The sequence below is a fragment of the Chlorocebus sabaeus genome, chromosome 21 (assembly GCF_047675955.1).
Source record: "Chlorocebus sabaeus isolate Y175 chromosome 21, mChlSab1.0.hap1, whole genome shotgun sequence".
NCBI classification, from domain to species: domain Eukaryota; kingdom Metazoa; phylum Chordata; class Mammalia; order Primates; family Cercopithecidae; genus Chlorocebus; species Chlorocebus sabaeus.
In genome coordinates, this window is record NC_132924.1 from 41,132,330 (window position 1) to 41,154,047 (window position 21,718).

The 21,718-nt window shown below is 36.3% G+C and overlaps 1 protein-coding gene across 1 annotated transcript in view; it reads right to left on the minus strand.

Moving 5' to 3' along the window:
- Positions 1-21,718, minus strand: part of ABCB5 (ATP binding cassette subfamily B member 5) — a 127,461-nt gene that overhangs the window by 60,413 nt on the left and 45,330 nt on the right. Inside the window, exons 14-15 of the mRNA XM_007981925.3 lie at positions 10,911-11,072; positions 6,445-6,585 (exon numbers count right to left, since the gene is read on the minus strand). Of these exons, the coding sequence (XP_007980116.2) occupies positions 6,445-6,585; positions 10,911-11,072 (303 nt within the window). The remainder of the gene's footprint in view (positions 1-6,444; positions 6,586-10,910; positions 11,073-21,718) is intronic.

Consider the following 21,718-nt stretch of genomic DNA (forward strand, 5'->3'; position numbering starts at 1 on the left):
TTTGATATCAGAGTAATGATGTTGGCTTAATAAAACAAGAACTTCTTCCTTATCACTTTTTTTTTTAAATAGAATTCATCAGTAAAGCCATATGGCTTGACTTTTTTTTTTTTTTAGGGAAAAAAGAATTTAACTACAGATTTAATTTTTTAAAAATAAATGTAAGAATATTCAAACTATCAATTTATTCTTGAGTGGGCTTTGATAGTTTGTAAACTTTAGGGAATTTGCTCATTTCATCTGAGTTGTAGAATTTGTTTGCCTAAATGTTTTAATAAGATTATTTTATTCATCTTTAAATATATGTAGAATCTGTAGTGATGTCAGCTCTTTCATTCTTGATGTTGGCAGTTTGTATCTTCTTTTGTTTCTTGCTCAGTGAGTTCAATATTGATGTTCCCAGAGAACCAACTTTGGATTTGATTGATTTTTCTTTATTATTTTCTTCCTTCTGGTTTCTTAAGGTGGAAACTTAGTATATTAATTTGAGATTTTTAGATAGTATAAGTGTTTAGTGGTACAGATTTCTTCCTCAGTGTCACTTTAAGCTTCCTACACATTTTGATATGTTCAGTGTTCATATTCAGATTTCCATCTAGTATCACTTTCTTTCTGCCCAAATGACTTCCTTTAATATTTCTTGTAGTATAGATGTGCTGGTAGTGAATTATTTTAACCTTTTATTTATAAAAATGTCTTAATTTTGCCTTCATTTTTATTAGGCATTTTTCTGTAAATAGCATTCTGATTTGAGGTGCTTTTTTTTTCTTTCAGTGCTTTAAAAATATTGCTCCATTATCTTCTTGTTTGCATTATTTCTAATGAGAAGTTTGTAGCTTTCTTGTCTTTTTCCTCATCTATATTGTGTCAATTTCTCTGGATGCTTTGGTAGTTTTCTCCTTAACACTGGTTTTAAGCAGTTTGATTATGATATACCTAGGTGTAGGATTTCTTATGTTTCTTATACTTAGAATTTATTGAGCTTCTTGAATCTGTGGATTTTAAGTTTTCATCAAATTGGCAAATTTTTAAAGCATTATTTCTTCAATGGTTTGGACTTCCTTTGGGGACATATGTACATATGTAATACAGTTATAATAAATGCTTAATGTCTCTACTAACTCTACTAAGTGTGCCATTTCTGGGTCTATTTCTATTGATTAATTTTTCTCTTCATTTTGGGTACATTTTTTTCTGTTTTTTTGCTTGCCTGGTGATTTTTGAATGGATGCCAGACATTGTAAATTTTATACTTTTGGGGACTAAATATTTTTGAATTCTTGTATATGTTATTGAGTCTTGTTCTGGAACACATTTAAATTACTTGGAAACAGTGTAATCCTTTTGAGGCTTGCTATTAGAATTTGTTAGTTAGGTTTAGTGCAGAGTTTGGTCTAGGACTAATTATTTTACCCTCTGAGGCAATATCTTTCTTAATGCTTAACCGAGTGTCTCATGAATTTAAAGACTTTCTACTCCAGTTAGTTTAATAAGAACTTTCCCTGGCCCTGTGTGAGTTCTAAGAATTGCTCCTTCTAATCTTTTCTGGTAGATATATATCCTACCTCTGGTAGTTTCCTTAATAAATACACTGATCAGTAGTCAGATGAAGACTCAAGGGAGAACCTCTGCAAATTTTTGGACTTCTCTCAAAGTTCTCTCCTCTCCAGTTCTTTGCTCTGAAACCTCTGGCAACTTTGGCCTCAGTCAACTCTTAGCTCTGTCTCCTGAAGTCAAAGTCCGCTGGGTTTCAGGAGGCAGAGGTTGCAGTGAGCCGAGATTGCGCCATTGCACTGTAGCCTGAGCAACAAGAGTGAAACTCTGTCTCCAAAAAAAAAAAAAAAAAAAAGTCCATTGGGTTTTGTCTATGTTTTCCCTCTCAGCTCCGAGGCCTGAAAACTACTCAGACCTTAAACTGGGTTAATGACAAGTTTCAACTCATTTATTTCTCCTTCCACAGAGATCACTATCCTATTTTGCCTGATGTCCAATGTCAGAAACCATTATTTCACCTATTTTGTTCAGTTTCTTAGTTGTATCAAGCAGGAGAGTAAATCTAGTCCCTGTTAATCTATCTTGGTTGCAAGTGAAAATCTCTAATTTTATGTGATTTTCATGGCAATTAACACAATTGATCTCTTCCTTTTTCTGTACCACTTTTCTTACTTGGTGTCTACGATACCACACTCTCCTGGCTTTCCTCTTATTTTGCCAGCCATTTGTTAGGATCCTTTCACCAGTGATTTTTCCTTTCCAAGTCTAAATGGTGCCGGGTCCTGAGTCTCATTCCAGTGTCCTACTCTTTTAGCCATCTATATTTTATTTCTCCACTGACAGCTTTAGTGAGACCAATCAAGTTCATTATTCAGCCACCATCATCTCCTCTTGGTTCTGCTTTCCCTCATCTTAGTCTGGCCCCCACACACTGTTCTCCAAATTGTAGCCACATGGAGTAAATCAGACCATGTGCCCTTCTGAATAAGACCCTCCAATGCAACAGTGTTTCACCTGTTTCAGTTCATGGACTCCTTTGGAAGACTGGTGAAGTCTATGGACTCCTTCCCTGAAGAAATGTTTAAATGTATTAAATGATACATGGGACTCCAAGAAAGCCCATCCCATTGAAACATCGTATTCAAAATACTTAACAAGTAACCCAAAGTTTTGATACAGTTATGAATGTGCTTCATTTATTAGAACATAGCATAAGAACTAATAGTGCTGAGTGTAGAGATATTTTAAGTTATCCATAAGTGTAATGTGATATGCAAATTTCTGTGATATTCATTGGTGACATCACAGATACTGGTAATACTGTTGTAGCTTGTTGCTTAGATTCACGAAGTAGATGTTACATTTCTATCAAAGGTTAGTGGGGAAAAAAAGTTTTAATTTTTTTATTCATTCAGGTTGATGGGCTCTGAAGTCTATTCAGAAATTCCTTGTAGGTCATGAACCACTGGTTAAAAACTCCTGAAGGTTTTTTGTTAGAGGAAGAAGAATAGAATCCAAATTTGTCATGATGGCCCAAGAGGCCCTGCATGATCCGGTCCCTGAGTGTCCCCACACACCTTTCTGCCTATCCCTGTCCTCCTTAGTCATTGTGACCCCCAACTCCAGGCCCTCATGCTCGCTGTGCCCCTGTTTGAAATATTACCACCCCTGTCCTGGTCATTGACTTATTGCCTCTCTGATCCAAATGCACTTTTTTGTCTGATAAATATTTCTCTTTTACCAGTGGGCAAGAGGTTAAGCCCTGTCAGTAGAGGGTGCAGCAAAGACATTGCAGGAGGAGATATTTCTTCCTGTTCTTTCTAGTGCTCATTGGGAAAGCTCCTGAAGGGTGAGTTTTTCTCCCCTGCCCTGCCTGCATAGGTTTTCAGAGGCGGGTGCCTGCAGAGTGCAGCTTTCTCTTCTGTGTGGCCACCGGTTGCTTTCCCCAGCTCTTGGCTTAGGGTATGGAGGCATAACTATGAGCACAGGCCTGGGTCTCAGCCAGGTCACTAACGGCTGCACCCTCCCACTTACAGAACTGCCCTAGACTCCTGCAGATGACAACCTTGGCTAGCTTCTTGTTCCAATAGTGCCCAGTGACCAGCAGTTTCCCCAGCACCTGGCAGGTTCTGAAGCTCAGCACCATCCTGTGGAAGGCCTCCCTTGGCACCCTTGAGGGCAGATTTCCAGCAAGCCCCACCAGCAAGGTACCACAGCAACTTCTCTGCCATCCAGTGAGCCATAACTGTGCCCTTTCCATTGAGATCTGACTCTCTGCCTTGCTGGAGAGAAGAAAGGGATCTTCTATGGGTGCTGTATTTCACTCCAGGGGTAGTGGTTGCTACTTTTATCTGCTACTTCTATATTCTTTAGAAGTATCTTAACTTTCACTACACAACTCCCCATACTACAATCCACTCTTAATGATTCATTATACTAAAGTTTCTCTGTCATTGTGTGCTTTCTATTTTCTGACTGGATCTAGACTAATAGAACTCCCATTAATTCTGTTCTAAAATACTTCTCCATTTCTTTTTCATTTCATTATTGATCTTTGTTTATTTTATTTTATTTTGTTTTTTAGTTTGTTTTTTGAGACAGGGTCTCACTCTGTCGCCCAGGCTGGAGTGCAGTGGTGTGATCTTGGTTCACTGCAACCTCTGCCTCCCCAGTTCAAGTGACTCTCCTGCCTCAGCCTCTCAAGTAGCTGGGATTACAGGCATGTGCCATCACACCCAGCTAATTTTTTATATTTTTAGTAGAGACAAGGTTTCACCATATTGGTCAGCTGGTGTCGAACTCCTGACCTCAAGTGATCTGCCCGCCTTAGCCTCCCAAAGTGCTGGGATTACAGGCGTGAACCATTCACCCGGCTTATTTATTTTATTTTTATTTATTTCAGAGATGGGTTCTTGCTCTGTTGCTCAGGCTGGGGTATGGTGGCATGATCATAGCTCACTGCAGCCTTGAACTCTTAAGCTCAAGCGATCTTCCTGCCTCAACCTCTCTTGTAGCTATTATTATAGACATGTCACTGTCCCCAGTTGATTATTGATTATTACAGTCTCTTCACTTCCTTGTTTATTTTTCACTGGGTTACCACAGTCTTAAAGAGTCCCTTAAAAATATGGCCATTGAGCCAATCCTAGCTTATTTCAGTTCTTGGTTGTAGTACCCTGTATCTGTTTCCTGCCTCCCCAGGCTCACAGATTTTTATAAGCTTTAGCTCCAGGCATTGGCTAACCAGGTTTTTCTGCCTACTTTTCAGAGCAGGTCTGTGACTATTGTCCAGCTCACCACTTTGTGCTTTTGCTCTAGTTCTGGTGTGAAGAGCTATTCCTCCTGTTTAGAGCCTAGGTACATCTTACTGGTTTTTCTCATTTTATATTTTATCATTTCCATGCATGTGGAGCATGTAGTCATATCAGATTGTAAACCAATTATATCACTTTTGTCCAGAAATCTGGAAATTCCTTTTTAAATGTTCTGTTTTTTATCTTTCTTAGGTTTTGAAAATCCACTTCATAAGTATAGTGTATTTTTAGACTTAGAGGCAGATTTCCATAGTGTTTTCAGCAGTTGCTGAGGCAGGTCCAGCAGCTATCAATAGATGTTTTAACACAGTGTTTCCTACACTCTTGCCTAGTGTCTCAGTACAAACTTTCATGTACTATATTCTAACATACATTTTCCATATGACATACCATCTATACCATTATTTTTCTTTGCATGCTTATTTATTTAAATGGACTTAAAAATAAAATTAGCAGAAAAGGAAAAATGTCTAAGTGTAAATGCTGTAGAGGACTACATACCCAAAAAGAAAGAGTGTAGCTAAAATTAAAAGCAATAGATTAGCAATGCCAGAGAAGGACAAGAGAGGTTTTGGGACATAATTCAGGGGCTTCAGGCAGATAATTGACAGGTGAGACCAAGGAAAGTGGGCATGAAGATGGAGAGAACAGCTAAGAGGCGATTCAATCTCAAGTCTCTGTTAGTCCCAAGGAGAAGAAGGAAACTCTAGTTTGGGAGGACATAATGGGCCAAGGATAGGTATGGGATGGTATGGATGCTGGAGGTTAGGGGACTGAAGCTGAGATACAGGGGCAAGGGTGAGGGATTTCAAGGCATGCAAGGTTACAGAGCACCAGGGATTAGCAAAGATCGAGTAGGGTGGAAAGAGGGCTGGAGCTCAGTGAATTGGGAGGCTGGGAGAAGCATGGGTTAAGGTGGGATTAAGATGGAAGGGTGTTTTGTAAAAGGGTGCTGCAGAGAATGTTCAGGGTGTGGGATGGAGGCTCAAAGCAGGTGTTGGGCATGTTAAGAGAAGGAAGCTGGAATTGAGACAGAGAAGTGAGAATTCAGGTGAAGATGGGAACTGCAGGGAGGTATGAGGGGTATCAGCGGAAGGAGAGTCAAAGCAGGTGATGTGGGGCTCGGGCAGAGCCTGGGGGTGTGGGGGTAGGAGTGGGCACAGTAAACATAGGAACAAATACTCCTACCCCAGTGAGCAAGGCTTCTCAAATTGTGCCCTGGGACTGCAAGCCTGGGTCGTGTACATGCTGGGCCTATCTGCATTCTGGGAGTGGCATGCATTTATGCCTCTGATCTGATTCAAATTAATCTTGGGCATCACCATTAGTATCTCCATCACATTTGCCAAGGCATTGTTTTAACCCATGGTTTGCTTCATAGGAGAAACCTCATCTAGCAGTCTCATGAGATTTTATTTTTTCCCCTGGTAAAGAAGGACCTCTGATATAAAGGCAGCCTTTTTAGACAGACTTACCTAGAGTGTCACACCGATGCTAGAGCGAAGTTTGGGAAAGACATGTTTTGTGAGCTTAGTGCTACAGTAATATTTTCCTATAAATAAATTTTAAATTTTACAAGGATTAAATCAAAATTAGAAAACATGTAGGAAAAACTGGTTGATCGCTGAGCCATTACCTCTTTAGATTGGATGGATTCCTCGGCCTTGTCAGTGAAGTCTGAGTTGATGCTATTCACAGAGCACAGAGGAAGTGAGTTGGTCTTCCTTTCAGTAGAATATATCATTGACTCCATCTGTTCATCAGCGTTTTTAATATCCTTACAGGAAGAATATACAGGTTATCGTTATAAGAATGCCTTAAAAATTCAAGGAAACCTTATTAAGCATCTCTTTAAAGCTGTTATCGCCTTTGCTATTGAAAGTGGCATATTCTAATGTAGTTCTTGCTGAACAGCTTTCAGGCTTGAGAGAGCTGATAAGTCTATCTTATACTAAAATGTTAGTGACTAACAATAGCTCATTGTCCTTTCTTTTCCAAGGACCTGTATAATCACCTGCAGAAAACAATGCCTTAATCAAAACAATTATATCACTAACAAGGAGAGATCTTAGTAAGAGGAGCTTTTTGAGACAGAAGATACTGTTTCTGATGCTTTCTTCCTAGCCATTTCTGGGACTTATAAATTTGTAGTATTTAGTTGGGTAATTTTATATGTGAGACTGGGCCTGAAAGAGACCTTGGGAGACAATCATGCTTTCCAGGCCTGCCCCTGCTACCCATCCTGAACTGTGAACAAAACACAGAACTAACATGGCCTGCTCCTCAACAGTAAGAAATTCCAAAGCAATCAAATTAACCTTAAAGGCCAGGCACAGTGGTCACCCCTGTAATCCCAGCACTTTGGGAAACCGAGACGTGTGGATCACTTCAGGCCATGAGTTTCAGACCAGCCTGGCCAACATATAACACCCTGTCTCTACTAAAAATACAAAAAATTAGTTGGGTGTGGTGGTGCGTGCCTGTGATCCCAGCTACTCAGGAGGCTGAGGCTGAGGCTTGAATTTGGGGGGTGGAGGCTGCAGTGAACCGAGATTGCACCACTACACTCCAGCTTGGGTGACAACAAGACTGTGTCTCGAAATAAACATTTTTAACTTTAAAGAAACTGTTTATTGGTACATTATAGGATAGAACCAAGTTCAAAATCAAATTGCTCTAGGTCTAGGTTTTCTTTTTCTTGCTACTCATGAGACCACTTTAGTGAAATAAAGGAGATACAGATTCTCTGTTCATTTGAATGTGGTATGAGTAAATCTGTGACTTTCCCAGGAGGAGATAGGAGGAGGAGGAAAGAGAAATGAGAAGCCCAGCTAAGTTGCTAGTAGGTCCTGTCAGCATGGGGAACAGATGGAAAATGTAGGTCAATTTAGATGCACAAGGGGAAGGTGCACATGGAAGACTTTCCGGGGACACCGTGATTCTTTGACAAGCTTAACAACTGTTAATCAGTTATTTAAAGAGATAAGGAACTTTAACCAGCCCTAGACTATCCAAACATCTTTAATCAGGCATTCCTTTTTGCCATAATTTTCTTTTTTTTCCTGTAAATGTCTCTGCCATGAAAGAAATATTTTATATGGCTTTGAAATTTTTTAATTTTTGTTTTTATTATTTATTTGCTTATTTAAAGAGTAGGTCTTACTGTGTTGCCCAAAGTAGTGTTTAACTCCTTAGCTCAAGCAGTCCTCCTGTCCCAGCCTTTCAAGTAGCTGGGATTACAGGAACTAGCCATCATGTCCTGCCTTGTTTGGCTTCTCTCCCCTGCCCCCAGGAGTTACTCACTTTGTGGCAAGTTTAAAATAAAACTTTGACCTCTCCTCATAATACATTTTCTGAAAAGGTGCTTTAGTAAGTCAAAGAAAATTTCTTTTCCTGAGAAGGTCTCTGGACAAAATAATGATGACAATAAGCTTTGATATGTGTATATCTCTGTGTATATGTGTATCAAGAATACACATTTTGATACATGTATGTGTTTATATTTCATTTTCACATAGAAATCCACTAAAGCAATGTACATGTATATGATCATGGACAGTCTAGGTAAATAATTATAATATTAATCTCCATAGTTTGAACTTTTCTAAAAAGTTTGATCAAATAATGTTAATGTCAATAACATAATAAAATTTATTACACTAACAATAATTCTAAGTACTTTATATGATTTAGCCTGTTTAATACTCACAATAATTTATTAATAGGTTATTACTATTTCCCTCTTCTTAGAGATTAAGAAATTGATGCCCTGAGAATTTAAATAACTTGCTCCAGGACCTAAAACTATTAAGTGGTGGAGTCAACTTGCAGTGAACACAGAGTTCATCATCTTAAGCACTTTGCTGTACTGCTTCTCAGGATTATTTTAGCAGCATTAACTGTGATATTTGTGACAATCACGAATTATCAAAATTGATTAATTTTGATTCCACAGTCAATATTGGCAAATAAGTATGTGCAGATCTTAAAAGTGAGTTACTTGTTTGTGCAGTTATTATGTATGTTACATTTACTGTACAATGTTTAGAATATTATACTATTAATATTTAAAATGGTGTTGTTATATCTGATTGGACATCACTTTAGGTAATCAGAGAATACTAATCCATTTTAAATTAGGTATTTAAAATTTTTACACATTCGTCCCACAAACACACCACTTTTGCTTTTCATATAATATGAAAGCCTTTAACTTAAGACATAATAATGGAGTTTTAGTTTAATCACAATAAAAAATAAAGATGTACTACTCCAAAGAAAGATCTGACTATACTAGTATTAATAGTTTTTAAAAAATCTCAAAATAGGGTTAACTCAACCAGTTATTTCCTTTTATCGCAACCCATATTAGTTTCAAAACATTAAACTTCATAAATTATTAAGTCTATTGAGGAATAAAAATTCAGTTATCAAATAACACCTCACTTTTATTTTTGAAACACAAAATATGAACTAATATGAAATAAAATCAGCATCAGACAGTTTTTCAATTAAAACTACATTTTCAAATCTATTTTACTGTATTGCTTCTTAGGGTATGTTCAGAAATATTTTAGCACAGTTGGAGAAAGCTAGGGTTTGAAATTTGAAGTTATAAACTTGATGAAGAGATGGGGGCTCATAACTGTCTAAATTTCCTAATTTATAAAATAATAATATTGACATCAAAGATATTATTAGAAAGTTGAAGAGGACCAAAGAGGGTTGAAATCAGTTATCTGTAGAAGAGCCCTTCAAAAAAAGGCTACCTTCCAGGTCAAGAGAAGAAAGCCAGGCTGGAACAAAAAAGAGAGCTATAGCCTAATTCCCACGACCTATATTAATGTGTCCTAATGAGAAAGTTATGTGAAATCCAGTAGGGTGGATCCATGACACACACAAGTATGGATCCTAAAGAAGGGGAATTTGCTGTGTGCCTTCAGCATCATCACGCCCCCATTTGATTGCCCAATATGAGCTTTCTGGTCCATCTGTGGTGATGTGGTAGCACACACAGTAAGGTTTTATGTGTGCATCCCTTCATTCAGCAAATGTTTATTGAGTGCCCACTGTGTGCCAGGTGTTGTCTTAGGTGCTTCCTACACAAATTAAGTCTCAACTCTTTTGCCTGCTTCTAAGAACTTTCATGATCTGACGTTCATTATCGAACTCTTTTCCATTATACCCTCAACGCTCACAAGTACTTAAGGAAAGCTGACCTCCTTTTTGTTTCAGTCGCACACCAAGTACCTTCTTGCTTCTATGCTGTTGTTCTGCCTACCTGAATTTATCCTTCATGTTCACCCCCAACTCCCATCTTTTAACCTTAAAGACCTCTTCCATGAAAGCTTTTGTGGGTAATACAGCTCTGTCTCTCCCCATGAATCTTGTTTTTTCTTTTTACAACTAATAATATCTATATGCACAATTTTGCAATTTGCCTCTGTAGCTAAGTTTTAAGTCTTTAAATAAGGACTGTGTGTTATATTTCTTTGTGTTCTAGCCAAAGATCACAGTATCTGCCACATACAAGTTTTTGTTTGTTTGTTCGTTTTTTTTGAGACAGAGTCTCGCTCTGTTGGCAGGTTGGAGTGCAGTGGTGCAATCTCAGCTCACTGCAACTTCTGATACCCTGGTTCAAGCAATTCTCTTGCCTCAGCCTCCCGAGTAGCTGGGATTGCAGGCACGCGACACCACACCCAGCTAATTTTTGTATTTTTTGTAGAGACGAGGTTTCACCATGTTGGCCAGGATGGTCTCGATCTCCTGACCTCATGATCCGCCCTCCTCGGCCTCCCAAATTGCTGGGATTACAGGTGTGGGCCACCCTGCCCGGCCGCATACAAGTTTTGAAGCCTATTTGGAGTGTGCCTGGCAGATATTAGGTACCAGGTACCCATTACTTCTTCAACTTTCAGCATATTATTTAGCACAACACTGAGGATTTGAAACCCTCAATTTCTTTACTGAGGAGCTATAAACTTTGGTTGCTTTTTGAAATTTAAGATTATAATTTGCAACTTTTGTTTTCTAGTATGGTATGATCTCTGAAACGTTAAAAATAAACCCTGCTAACATAGCATTATGCCACATAAGCATTACCTGTGACATCACAAGTGAATAATATAGACCTCGTTTTGCCATTAGTTCAGCATGTGCTCCTTTTTCCGCCACCATTCCATCCTTTATGGTCACAATCAAATCTGCACTTCGAATAGTAGAAAGTCGGTGTGCTACCACAATTGTAGTCCGACCTTTGCTTGCCTACAGAATAAAAAGCATAGAAAATAAATATGATATTAGTAGAAATAACATCCTTTGCACTATTTGAGAAATCTTTGTTGACTCGGCACAGTGGCTCATGCCTGTAATCTCAGCACTTTGGGAGGCTGAGGAGGGTGGATCACCTGAGGTCAGGAGTTAGAGATCAGCCTGGCCAACATGGTAAAACCCCGTCTGGACTAAAAATACAAAAATTATCCAGTCTTGGTGGTGGGCACCTGTAATCTCAGCTACTTGGAAGGCTGAGGCAGGAGAATCGCTTGAACCTAGGAGGCAGAGGTTGCAGTTAGCCGAGATCATGCCATTTCACTCCATCCTGGGCAACAAGAGTGAAACTCCGTCGAAAGAAAGAAAGAAAGAGAAAGAAGGAAGGAAGGAAGGAAGGAAGGAAGGAAGGAAGGAAGGAAGGAAGGAATCTTTGTTGCAGTATCATTGTAAATATTAAAGTATCTTATCCTTGGATACAGAAATTTGGAAACTTTAATAGAATAAGAAGACCAATATAAATTAGAATGAAAAGAAAGTCAGAAAGTTAATTGTTTTCATCTTTAAAATTGGGATATTACTTAACTATTTGGGTACAAATTCAAAGTAATATATATTTTTAACTTTTTTACAAGTATCATTAATACATGGAAAAGTGCACATAAGGGTACATACAGATCAGTGCATTTCAAATGGAATACACCCCTATCATAGTATCCAGGTCAAGAATCCCATCATTACCAGCACCTACAAGTCCATCTCATGCTCTTTTCAAGTCACTCTTAACACTTACCTATACCAAGGGTCACCACTATCCCGATTTCTAACAGCAGAACTTGTTTTGATTTTCTGGTAATTTATATAAATGAGATTATGTATTGTATACTCTTCTGTGTCTGGATTTTTTCACTCAACATTATGTTTTTGAGATTCATCCATTTGGTTGTATAGAGTTGCAGATAATTTATTCTTCTTGCCACACAGTATTCTATTGTGTGACTATACCACAACTTATTTATCCATTCTATCCTGTTTGGCATTTAGATTGTTTTTAAGTTTTTTTTCCCCCTACTATGTTGCTGTAAATGTTTATTTGATGAACATATGTACACAATTCTAGTGTTATACCTAGGAGAGGAATTGCTGAGTCATAAAGTGTGTATATGCTCTGTTTCATTAGATTCTGCCAAATAGGTTTTCCAAGTGGTTGCCCTATTTTATAAATCCCCCAGCAGTGCAACAGGGCCATGGTTGCTCTATCTTCTAAGACTTGCTTCTTTCTGTCTGATGGGTGAGAACTATCATATTGTGACTTTTATTGGCATTTTCCCAATGACTAATAAAGTTGAACAACTTTTCAAATGATTAGTGACAATTTGGATATTCTCTCTTGTGAATTGTCCAATTTTTTCTCATTTTTCTATTAGAACTATATTTTTATTTTTAATTTTCATGAGTTGTTTATATACTCTAGATGTGAGAACTTTGTTGAATACCATGTATTATAATGCAAGTTTCTCTTTATGTGATTGTCTTTCAACTCTCTCTCTTTCTCTCTCTCTCTCTCTTTTTTTTTTTTTTTGAGACAGAGTTTAGCTCTTGTTGCCCAGGTAGGAGTGCAATGGCATGATCTCAGCTCACTGCAACCGTTGCCTCCCAGGTTCAAGTAATTCTCTCTTGCGTCAGCCTCCAGAGTAGCTGGCATTACAGGCACCCGCCACCACACACACCCAGCTGATTTTTTGTATTTTTAGTAGAGACGGGGTTTCACCATGTTAGCCAGGCTGGTCTTGAACTCCTGATCTCAGGTGACCCACCCACCTCAGCCTCCCAAAGTGCTAGGATTACAAGCGTGAGCCACTGTACCTGGCTTTCTTTTCACTCTCTTAATGATGTCTTTTCATGAACAGAATTTCAAAATTTTAATGAAGTCCAATTTATCAATTTTTTTCTTTTACAATTTGTGCTTTCTGTGTACTTTTAAGAAATCTTTACTCCAAGGTCACACAGATGTTTTTCTATGTTTTACCTTACAATCTTTATCATTTGCCTCTCATATTTGGATGTGATGTATAGCACCTGGAATTAGTTTTTGTGTGTGTTGCCAAGTAGGAGTCAATGTACATTTTCCCCATACAGTTAACCAAGTGTCCCAACAGCATATTTTGAAGACCATCATTTCCCTCTATACTTCAGAACTGCCTTTACCATAAATCAGGTGGCAATTGTTTTGTGTCTGTTTTTGTATTCTACTTGCTATTCTGCTGTTCAGCTTGTCTGTCACTGTACCAATACTGTCCTGTTTTAACTACTATAGACTTAAAACAGGTATTGAAAACCATTAGTTTACCTCTTCCAGCTTATTCTTCCTCTGAAAGATTTTGTGGACTATTCTTGAGGTAATGCGTTTTTTGTTTGTTTGTTTGTTTGTTTGTTTGTTTTGTAAATGCCTAGCACAATAACGGACACTTCTGGCACTACACATTTGCCAGGGAATCAACAATCGACAGCTAACATTGTTACTATTCATACTATTACTGTGTTACTGCTATTTACTTTTCTGATTCTTATCTACTATAGAGCAGGAAAATGGAACTCAGAAAGTTAAGAACCTTGTTCAGGGCCTCATTCAGTCACTGGAAGGACTGGTACTAAAACCTGGTGTGGTTTTCCCTCTTCTCTCCACAAGGTCTCTTCATTGCAATAGATAAACTTGATTAAGCAGGTGATAATTTCTTTCAAACTTTTTTCCAAATCTATAAGAGAAGGGAACCTCTCAAGACATTGGTTATTAAGATTAAATGATAATGTGGAAAAGATGTATGATATAATGCTACCTGTAAAAATGCAGGAAAAATACATATCCTATTATAACTATGTTTTAAAAAAAATACCCATAAAAAGACACCTATATAGAAATCTATCAATATCCGAATAGTGCCTGTTCTTAGTTATTGGGCCTATGGATTGTATTTTTCTCATCTCAATTTCCCCAATTTTATTTAGTGTACATGTATTGCACTTTTGTTTACAAGTAAGAAAGCTTTAGAAGGGTGTGACTCTTGGTTTAATGCTCTGCTGCTGTCATTCTGGAGTTCTTAATAGTTTTTGAATAAGAGGCTCCACATTTTCATTTTGTGCTGGACCCCACAAACTATGTAGCCGGCCTTGACCACTGACAGTGGTAAAAAGGGTTCAACGTGAGTCGACTTCAGCTGGTTTTTTTTCCCACGTGTAGATTTTAAGAGAGTCATTTAAAGAGCGGGACTAGGTAGAAAGAGGGGGAAAGGGTACTTTTTACAAAATTAATTAATTAATTAATTTTTGAGATGGAGTCTCTCACGCAGGCTGGAGCGCAGTGGCGTGATCTCGGCTCACTGCAATCTCCGCCTCCCAGGTTCAAGTGATTCTCCGGCCTCAGCCTCCCGATTAGCTGGGATTACAGGCGTGTACCATCACACCCAGCTAATTTTTGTATTTTTAGTAGAGACAGGGTCTTGCCATGCTGGCCAGACTGTTCTTGAACTCCTGACCTCAGGTGATCCACCTGCCTCGGCCTGCCAAAGTGCTGGGATTACTGGCAAAGGGCAGTATTTTTTGATGGTTAAACATCTATCCAAGTCAGGAGAGATGTCAGGGCTTTGATAACTGATTTTTAGTCTGATACTAAAAATAAGATGATAATTATTATTCAGTTTCTAAATCTGTATCCTTAATCCCCATCTCTTGTCACAAAAAGTAGGTAGAAAGGATAGTTATGCTCCCCTATAGCAGCCCTACCTGTGTTTCAGAGCTCTTTTCTAAAAGAATATACTGAGATAATATGACTGGGATCAAATTTCCCTTTTTTTAAAAAAATTTAAAAGCAAGTTATCACTTGCTTTTAAATTAAAGTTATATTCACTGCATGAATAGCTGAGCAAGCTTTATGAACAACAAACTAAGAAGACTAATGATATAGGAATGAAGTCCACACTGTCTTAATAAAAACTCGTAATACAGTTAATCTGACAAATATCATGATGGATGTAACTAATAATAATTAATATATTACATGGTAATTAACTACAAAATGGCAAGCAGTATATATAGATCATAGTGTATGACTTTTATAATGGCAAATCTGGTATTCAATAATTTCACCATTTGTGTTTTCTGGAGTTGCAAATCCTGGGTTTGGATCTTGTTTCTGCCAGTTTCTGGCTTGGAGGACTTAGATGTCTAAGTTTTTTACTGCCCTAAGTCTTATGTTTTTCATTTGATAATAGGGAAAATTTTACCACCTCTATTTTAGAGTTACTGAGCAGATTAATTTTTTTTGTGGTAAGAACACTTCACATGAGATCTATCTTCTTAAAATTTTAAGTGCACAATATAATATTGCCAACTATAGGCACAATGTTGTAGTGTTAATCTCTAGAACTCATTCATCTTACATAAATAAAATTTTATTCCCACTGAACAGCAACTCCCTGTATCTCTCTCTCCTCAGTCCCCAGCAGCCACCATCGTATTGTCTGCATCTACAAGTTTGACTGTTTTACATACCTCATTTAAGAGGAATCACACAGTATTAGTCCTTCTGTGACTGGCTTATTTCACTTAGCATAATGTCATTCAGATTCATCCATGTTGTTCCATATGGACTTCCTCCTTTTTTAAGGCTTATTAATATTTCCTTGTGTAGGTATCATATTTTTCTTTATTTGTTAATCTGTCAATAAATATTTAAGTTGTTTCCATATCTTGGCTGTTATAAATAATGATGCAATGAGCATGGGAGTGCATATACTTCTTTGAGATACTGACTTTAATTCTTTTGAATATATATTAATACATCCAAATTATTGGAATTAATGTGTGTATATATATACACGTGTGTGTGTGTGTGTGTGTGTGTGTGTAGTAGAATTGCTGGGTCAAATGGTAATTCTATCTTTAATTATTTCTGGAACCTCCATACTGTTTTCCATAGAGACTGCAACTTTTTACTTTCCCATCAGTAATACACAAGAGTTCGAATTTTTCCACATCCTCACCAACACTTATCTTTTTTTTTAACAATAGTCATCCCAATAGGTGTGAGGAGATATCTCATTGTGGTATTGACTTACATTTCCCTGATAACTAGTGATGTCAAGAATCTTTTCATATACTTATTAGCCATTTTTATGTGTTTTTTGGAGAAATGCCTTTTCAACTTCTTTGCCTATTTTTAAATCAGGTTATTTGCTCTTTATTTTTGTTTTTTTACTATTGAGTTATAGGAGTTCCTCATATATTTTAGATATTAATTTCTTACCAGATATATGATTTCCAATTTTTTTTTCCTTTTTATAGTCTACCTTTTCGTTCTGTTGATTATTTCCTTTGTGATGCTTTTGTTTGATGTAGTCCTACTTATCTAATTTTGCTTTTGTTGTTTGTGTTTTTGGCCTCATATCCAAGAAATAATTGTCAAACTTAATGTCATAAAGCTTTCCCCCATGTTTACTTCTAAGTTTTACAGTTTCAGTTTAAGTTTTACAGTTTCTTATATTGATATATTTAACCTATTTTGAGTTGGTTTTTGTGTATGGTGTAGATAAAAGTCCAGTTTCAATTCTTTTGCATGTGGACATCCAAATTTCCCAACATCATTTGTTGAATAGGCCATCTTTCCCCATTGTGTACTCTTTGTACCCTTGTCAAAGGTCAGTCGATCATTTTGCATACATTTATTTCTGGGCTTTCTATTCTGTCCCATTAGCCTCTATGTTTATCTTTAGGCAAATGCTATACTGTTTTAATTAGTATAACTTTGTAATGTATTTTGAAATTAGGAAGTGTGATGTCTTCAGCTTTGTTTTTCTTCTCAAGATTGATTTGGATATTTGGTATCTTTTGTGGTTTCTTATTAATTTTAGGATGAGTTCTTTATTTCTGTAAAACATGCCATTGGGATTTTGATTGTACTAAATCAAAATCTGTATACTAAATCTGTAGATTGCTTTGGGTAGTACTGACATTTAACAGTATCAAGTCTTTCAATCCAGGATCATGAGATGTATTTTATTGGTGTCTTCTCTAATTTTTTCATCAATGATTCTAGTTTTCAGTGTACAAGTATTTTACCTTCTTAAGTTTATTTCTAGGTATTTTATTCTTTTGATGCTGTTGCAAATGGGATATTTTCTTAGTTTCAGATGATTTGTTGTTAACAGAAATGCAACTAATTTTTGTATGTTGATTTTGTACCCTGCAACCTTACTGAATTCATTTATTAGTGCTTTAGCGCTAACATTTTGTGTGTGTATGTGTGACTGCGTGTGTAATCTTTAGAGTTTTCAAATTTTAAGATCATATAATCTGCTTACTTTTTTTTTTTTTCTTATTTGGTATTTCTTTTTTATTTTCCTTGCCTAATTGTCCAGGCTAAGAACTTCAGGATTTTGTTGAATGCAAGTGGTAAGAGGTATTCTAGGTACTTTTGTTTGTTTGTATACCATGAGGCTTACATAAAAACCTTATATTTATGACAGTCTACTTTAAGCTGATAGCAACTTAACTTCAATCATTACATATACAGGAACAAACATAAACATGACAGATTTCTCCTCAGAAAAAAGTGCAAGAAAGGAGACAGTGAGCAACATCTTTAAGATATTGAAAAAAAAAAATTCCTACAACTTTCAGGCTAAAACTCTATTATCAAGGAAATAAATTTTTCAAAAACTATAGGTGAAACAAAGACATACAACAGCTGAAATTATTCATCAGTAGTGGAACTGTACCACATTAAAGGTTTCAGGTAAAAGGAATTGATGCCAGTGGAAATATGGATACACATAAAAGAATGAAGAACACTGGAAATTGTAACTCCATGGGGCATGGAGAAAAATGTAACTTTTTCTTATTACCTGTTTGAATTTTTTAAAAAACTAATGATTGATTTTAAAATTTACAGTGTGGGATGGAGTTTATAACGTGTCAAAGTAAGATGTCTAATCGCAATAGCTTAAAGGCCGAAAAGGGAGAAATGGAAGTATGCTAATGCATGCTTTTATACTACACATGAAATAATATAATATCACTTGAAGGTAGATTGTCTTAAGTTAAGTGTGTACACTATAATCTCTAAAGCCATCACTGAAATATCAAAGAGTTATATAAATAAGCTCACAAAAGAGATAAAACAAAATCATAAAAAGTACTCACTTAATCCAAATGAAGACAGAAAATGAGTAAACCAGAAACCAAGAATCGGTGGAAACAAGAAAACAAGTAGCAAAGTGGTTGATTTAATTTAATAATATTAATATCAATCATCAGATTAAATGTAAATGGTCTAAACACTCCAATTAAAAGTCAGAGATTTTCAGTTTGAATACAAAAGCAAGGCCCCACTACGTGTCATCTGTCAGAAACACATTTTAAATATAAAGAAACAAAGAGGTTAAGACTAAAAGGATAAAAAACGCATACCATGCTAACACAGAGTAAAAGAAAAATGAGAGTGGCTATGTTAATATTAGATAAAGCAGATTAAAGTGAAAAGGATATAACCAGAGTAAATAAGTTTATTTCCTAATGAAAAAGGGTTCAATTTATCAAGAGAACTTAACAATCCTAAATATTTATGTGCCTAATAACACAGCTCTAAAATACATGACACCAAAATATATACAATTACAAGAATAAATCTAAAAGTTACAATAATAGTTGAAGAATTAAATACCCTTCTCTCAGTAACTGACAGAACAAGTAGACCATAAGGACAAGAGTTGAACAATACTATCAACCAACTCAACACAATTGACATTTATAGAACACTTCATCCAACAATAGCAAAATGCACATTCTTTTCAAGTGTACACAAAACATTTACTAAGAGAGACCATAATCTGTGCCATAAAATAAGTCCTAATAAACTTCCTTGTATTCAAGTCATACATGAATATTCCCTGACTGTAATGCAATTAAATTAGAAATCAATACAGAAAAAATCTCTGGAAAATACTCCAATATTGAAACCAAATAAAATTTTTCAAGTAAATGACTTCATATGTAACTTAAGAAACAAGAAAAAGAAGGGCAAGTTAAACTCAAAAAAAAAAAAAAAAAAAAAGAAAGAAAAAAACAGAAGAAAGGAAATAAAAATCAAAGCAGAAACCAATTAAATACAAAAAAGAATAAACTCAAAGACAGACAAATACATCAATATGACACAATGGAGTCAACCGTCTGGAGAAAGACACACATATATGAACAACTGATTTTTTACAAAGGTGCAAAGAAAAATCAGTGTAGAAAAGATAATTTTTTCAACAAATGGTACAGGACCAACTGGAAGTCTATATGCAAAAAAACAAAAAACAAAAACAAAAACAAAAAAACCAACAGGAACCTTAAACTGTACCTTACATCACATATAATAATTAACTCAAAATGTAAAAACTAAAACTATAATAAGAAAACAGAGGAAAGTCTTTGTGACCTTAAATTTGGCAAATATTTCTTTCTTTCTTTTAAAATTTTATTTTACTTTAAGTTCCTGGATACACGTGCAGAACGTGCAGGTTTGTTACATAGACAAATGTGTGCCATGGTGGTTTGCTGCACCTATCAACCTGTCACCTGGGTACTAAGCCCCACACTCATTAGCTATTTGTCCTGATGCTCTCCCTCCCCTCATTCTGCTGACAGGCCCCAGTGTGTGTTGTTCAAAGATTTCTTAAATATGACAACAAAACCTTGATTTGTAAAAGAAAAAAAAACCTAATAGATTAAACATCAAAATTAAAAACTCCTGGCCTTTGGAAGACACACTTAAGACAATAGAAAGCCAAGCCCTAGAATGGGGAGAAATATTTTCTAATCCTGTATCTGATAAAATACTTGTATCCAGGAATATAAAGAATTCTCAAAACCCAGTAATAAGAAAACAAACAACTCAATATAAAATGGGCTAAAGATTTGAACAGACACTTTAACAAAGAAAAAAATATGGATGGTTAATAAGCACATAAAAATGCTTAACATCATCAGTCATCAGGATAATGCAAGTTAAAATGACAATGGGATACTACTACACATTTCTTCAGATGGCTGAAATTAAAATAAATGACCATATGAAGTGTGGACAAGTTGTGGAGTAGCTGGAATTTTAATATATTTCTTGTAGAAATGTAAAAGAAAAACAGTGTGACACGTAACTAAAAAGTAAAAAGTATACCTACCATAAAATTCAGCCATTTAAATCCCAGGTATTTACTCAAGAGAAATAAAAGCACATGTCTATACAAAGACTTGCATATGAATGTTTAGAACAGCTTTATCTGTAATATCCCAAAACTGAAAACAAACCCAATAATTCAAATGAGCATCCATACCAATTAGTTTAAATTGTGGCACAGTCACAAATAGAATACCATTTATCAATAAAAACAAACAATTGATGCATTCTACAAATGGATGAGTCTCAAAATAATTATGCTGAATGAAAGAAGCCAGACCTAACAGAATACATGTGGGATTGCTCCCTTTATATAAAGTTCTAGAAAATACAAACTAATCTCCAGTGACAGTAAGCAAATCAGTGGTTGCCAAGGGTCAAGGGAGGAGGGCTGGAGAGGGTCAGGATGGAATGGTGACAAAAATCATGTGAAAAATGTGGCTGACTATCTTGGTTGTGGTGTACATATATGCCAAAATTTTTCCAATCATATGTTTTAATATGTATAGTTTCTTATATATCAATGAAACCTCAAAAAACTGTTAAAAACAAAAGTCAAAGTCAAACAAAAGCAGCAAATATATTCAGCAGCCCAGTTGGTCATTCTAAAGTTCTGCAGGAATCCTGAATGAGACTGAGACATTTTAATGAATGCCCTGCAAAAATAATGACAAAGTGGATTGGGGACAACTGTGATATAGGGTTCTAGACAGGAAGATTTATTTTTCTTAACTTCATCAAGATCTGATAATGGACGCATAATAATATTTTTAACTGGAAATTACTTACAAGCATATGTAAGTTTCTATGGGTCATTTTTATGGTGTAACCTACTCTGCAGTAGAAGAGAGTTCTACTAAGCACTAACATGCTTAGTGCTTTCTTTATTTTCTGATATTGTCAAGTTTATGAATATTTTATTAAACTAATGAGTGACTGATACGTGGGGAATGGGTTTTTATTGCTTGCTTCTTGTTTTTCTTTTTTCTTTTTTTTTTTTTTGAGACAGAGTTTCGCTCTTGTTGCCTGGACTAGAGTGCAATGGTGCGATCTCGGCTCAGGGCAACCTCCCCCTCCTGGGTTCAAGCGATTCTCCTGCCGCAGCCTTCCGAGTAGCTGGGATTACAGGCATGTGCCACCACACCCGGCTAATTTTGTATTTTTAGTAGAGACGGGGTTTCTCCACGTTGATCAGGCTGGTCTCAAATTCCCGACCTCAGGTGATCCGCCCACCTCGGCCTCCCAAAGTGCTGGGATTACAAGTGAGAGCCACCGCACCCTGTCAGCTTGCTTCTTGTTTTCCTCAGTCTCCCATTTACTTTGGTGTGGTAATTCTAAGCGTCACTTATACAGCACACCTTTATGAATGGTATAACAAAACTGGTTAAAAATATGAGTAAGTTTTTTTTTTTTTAAGTAAACAGTGAGT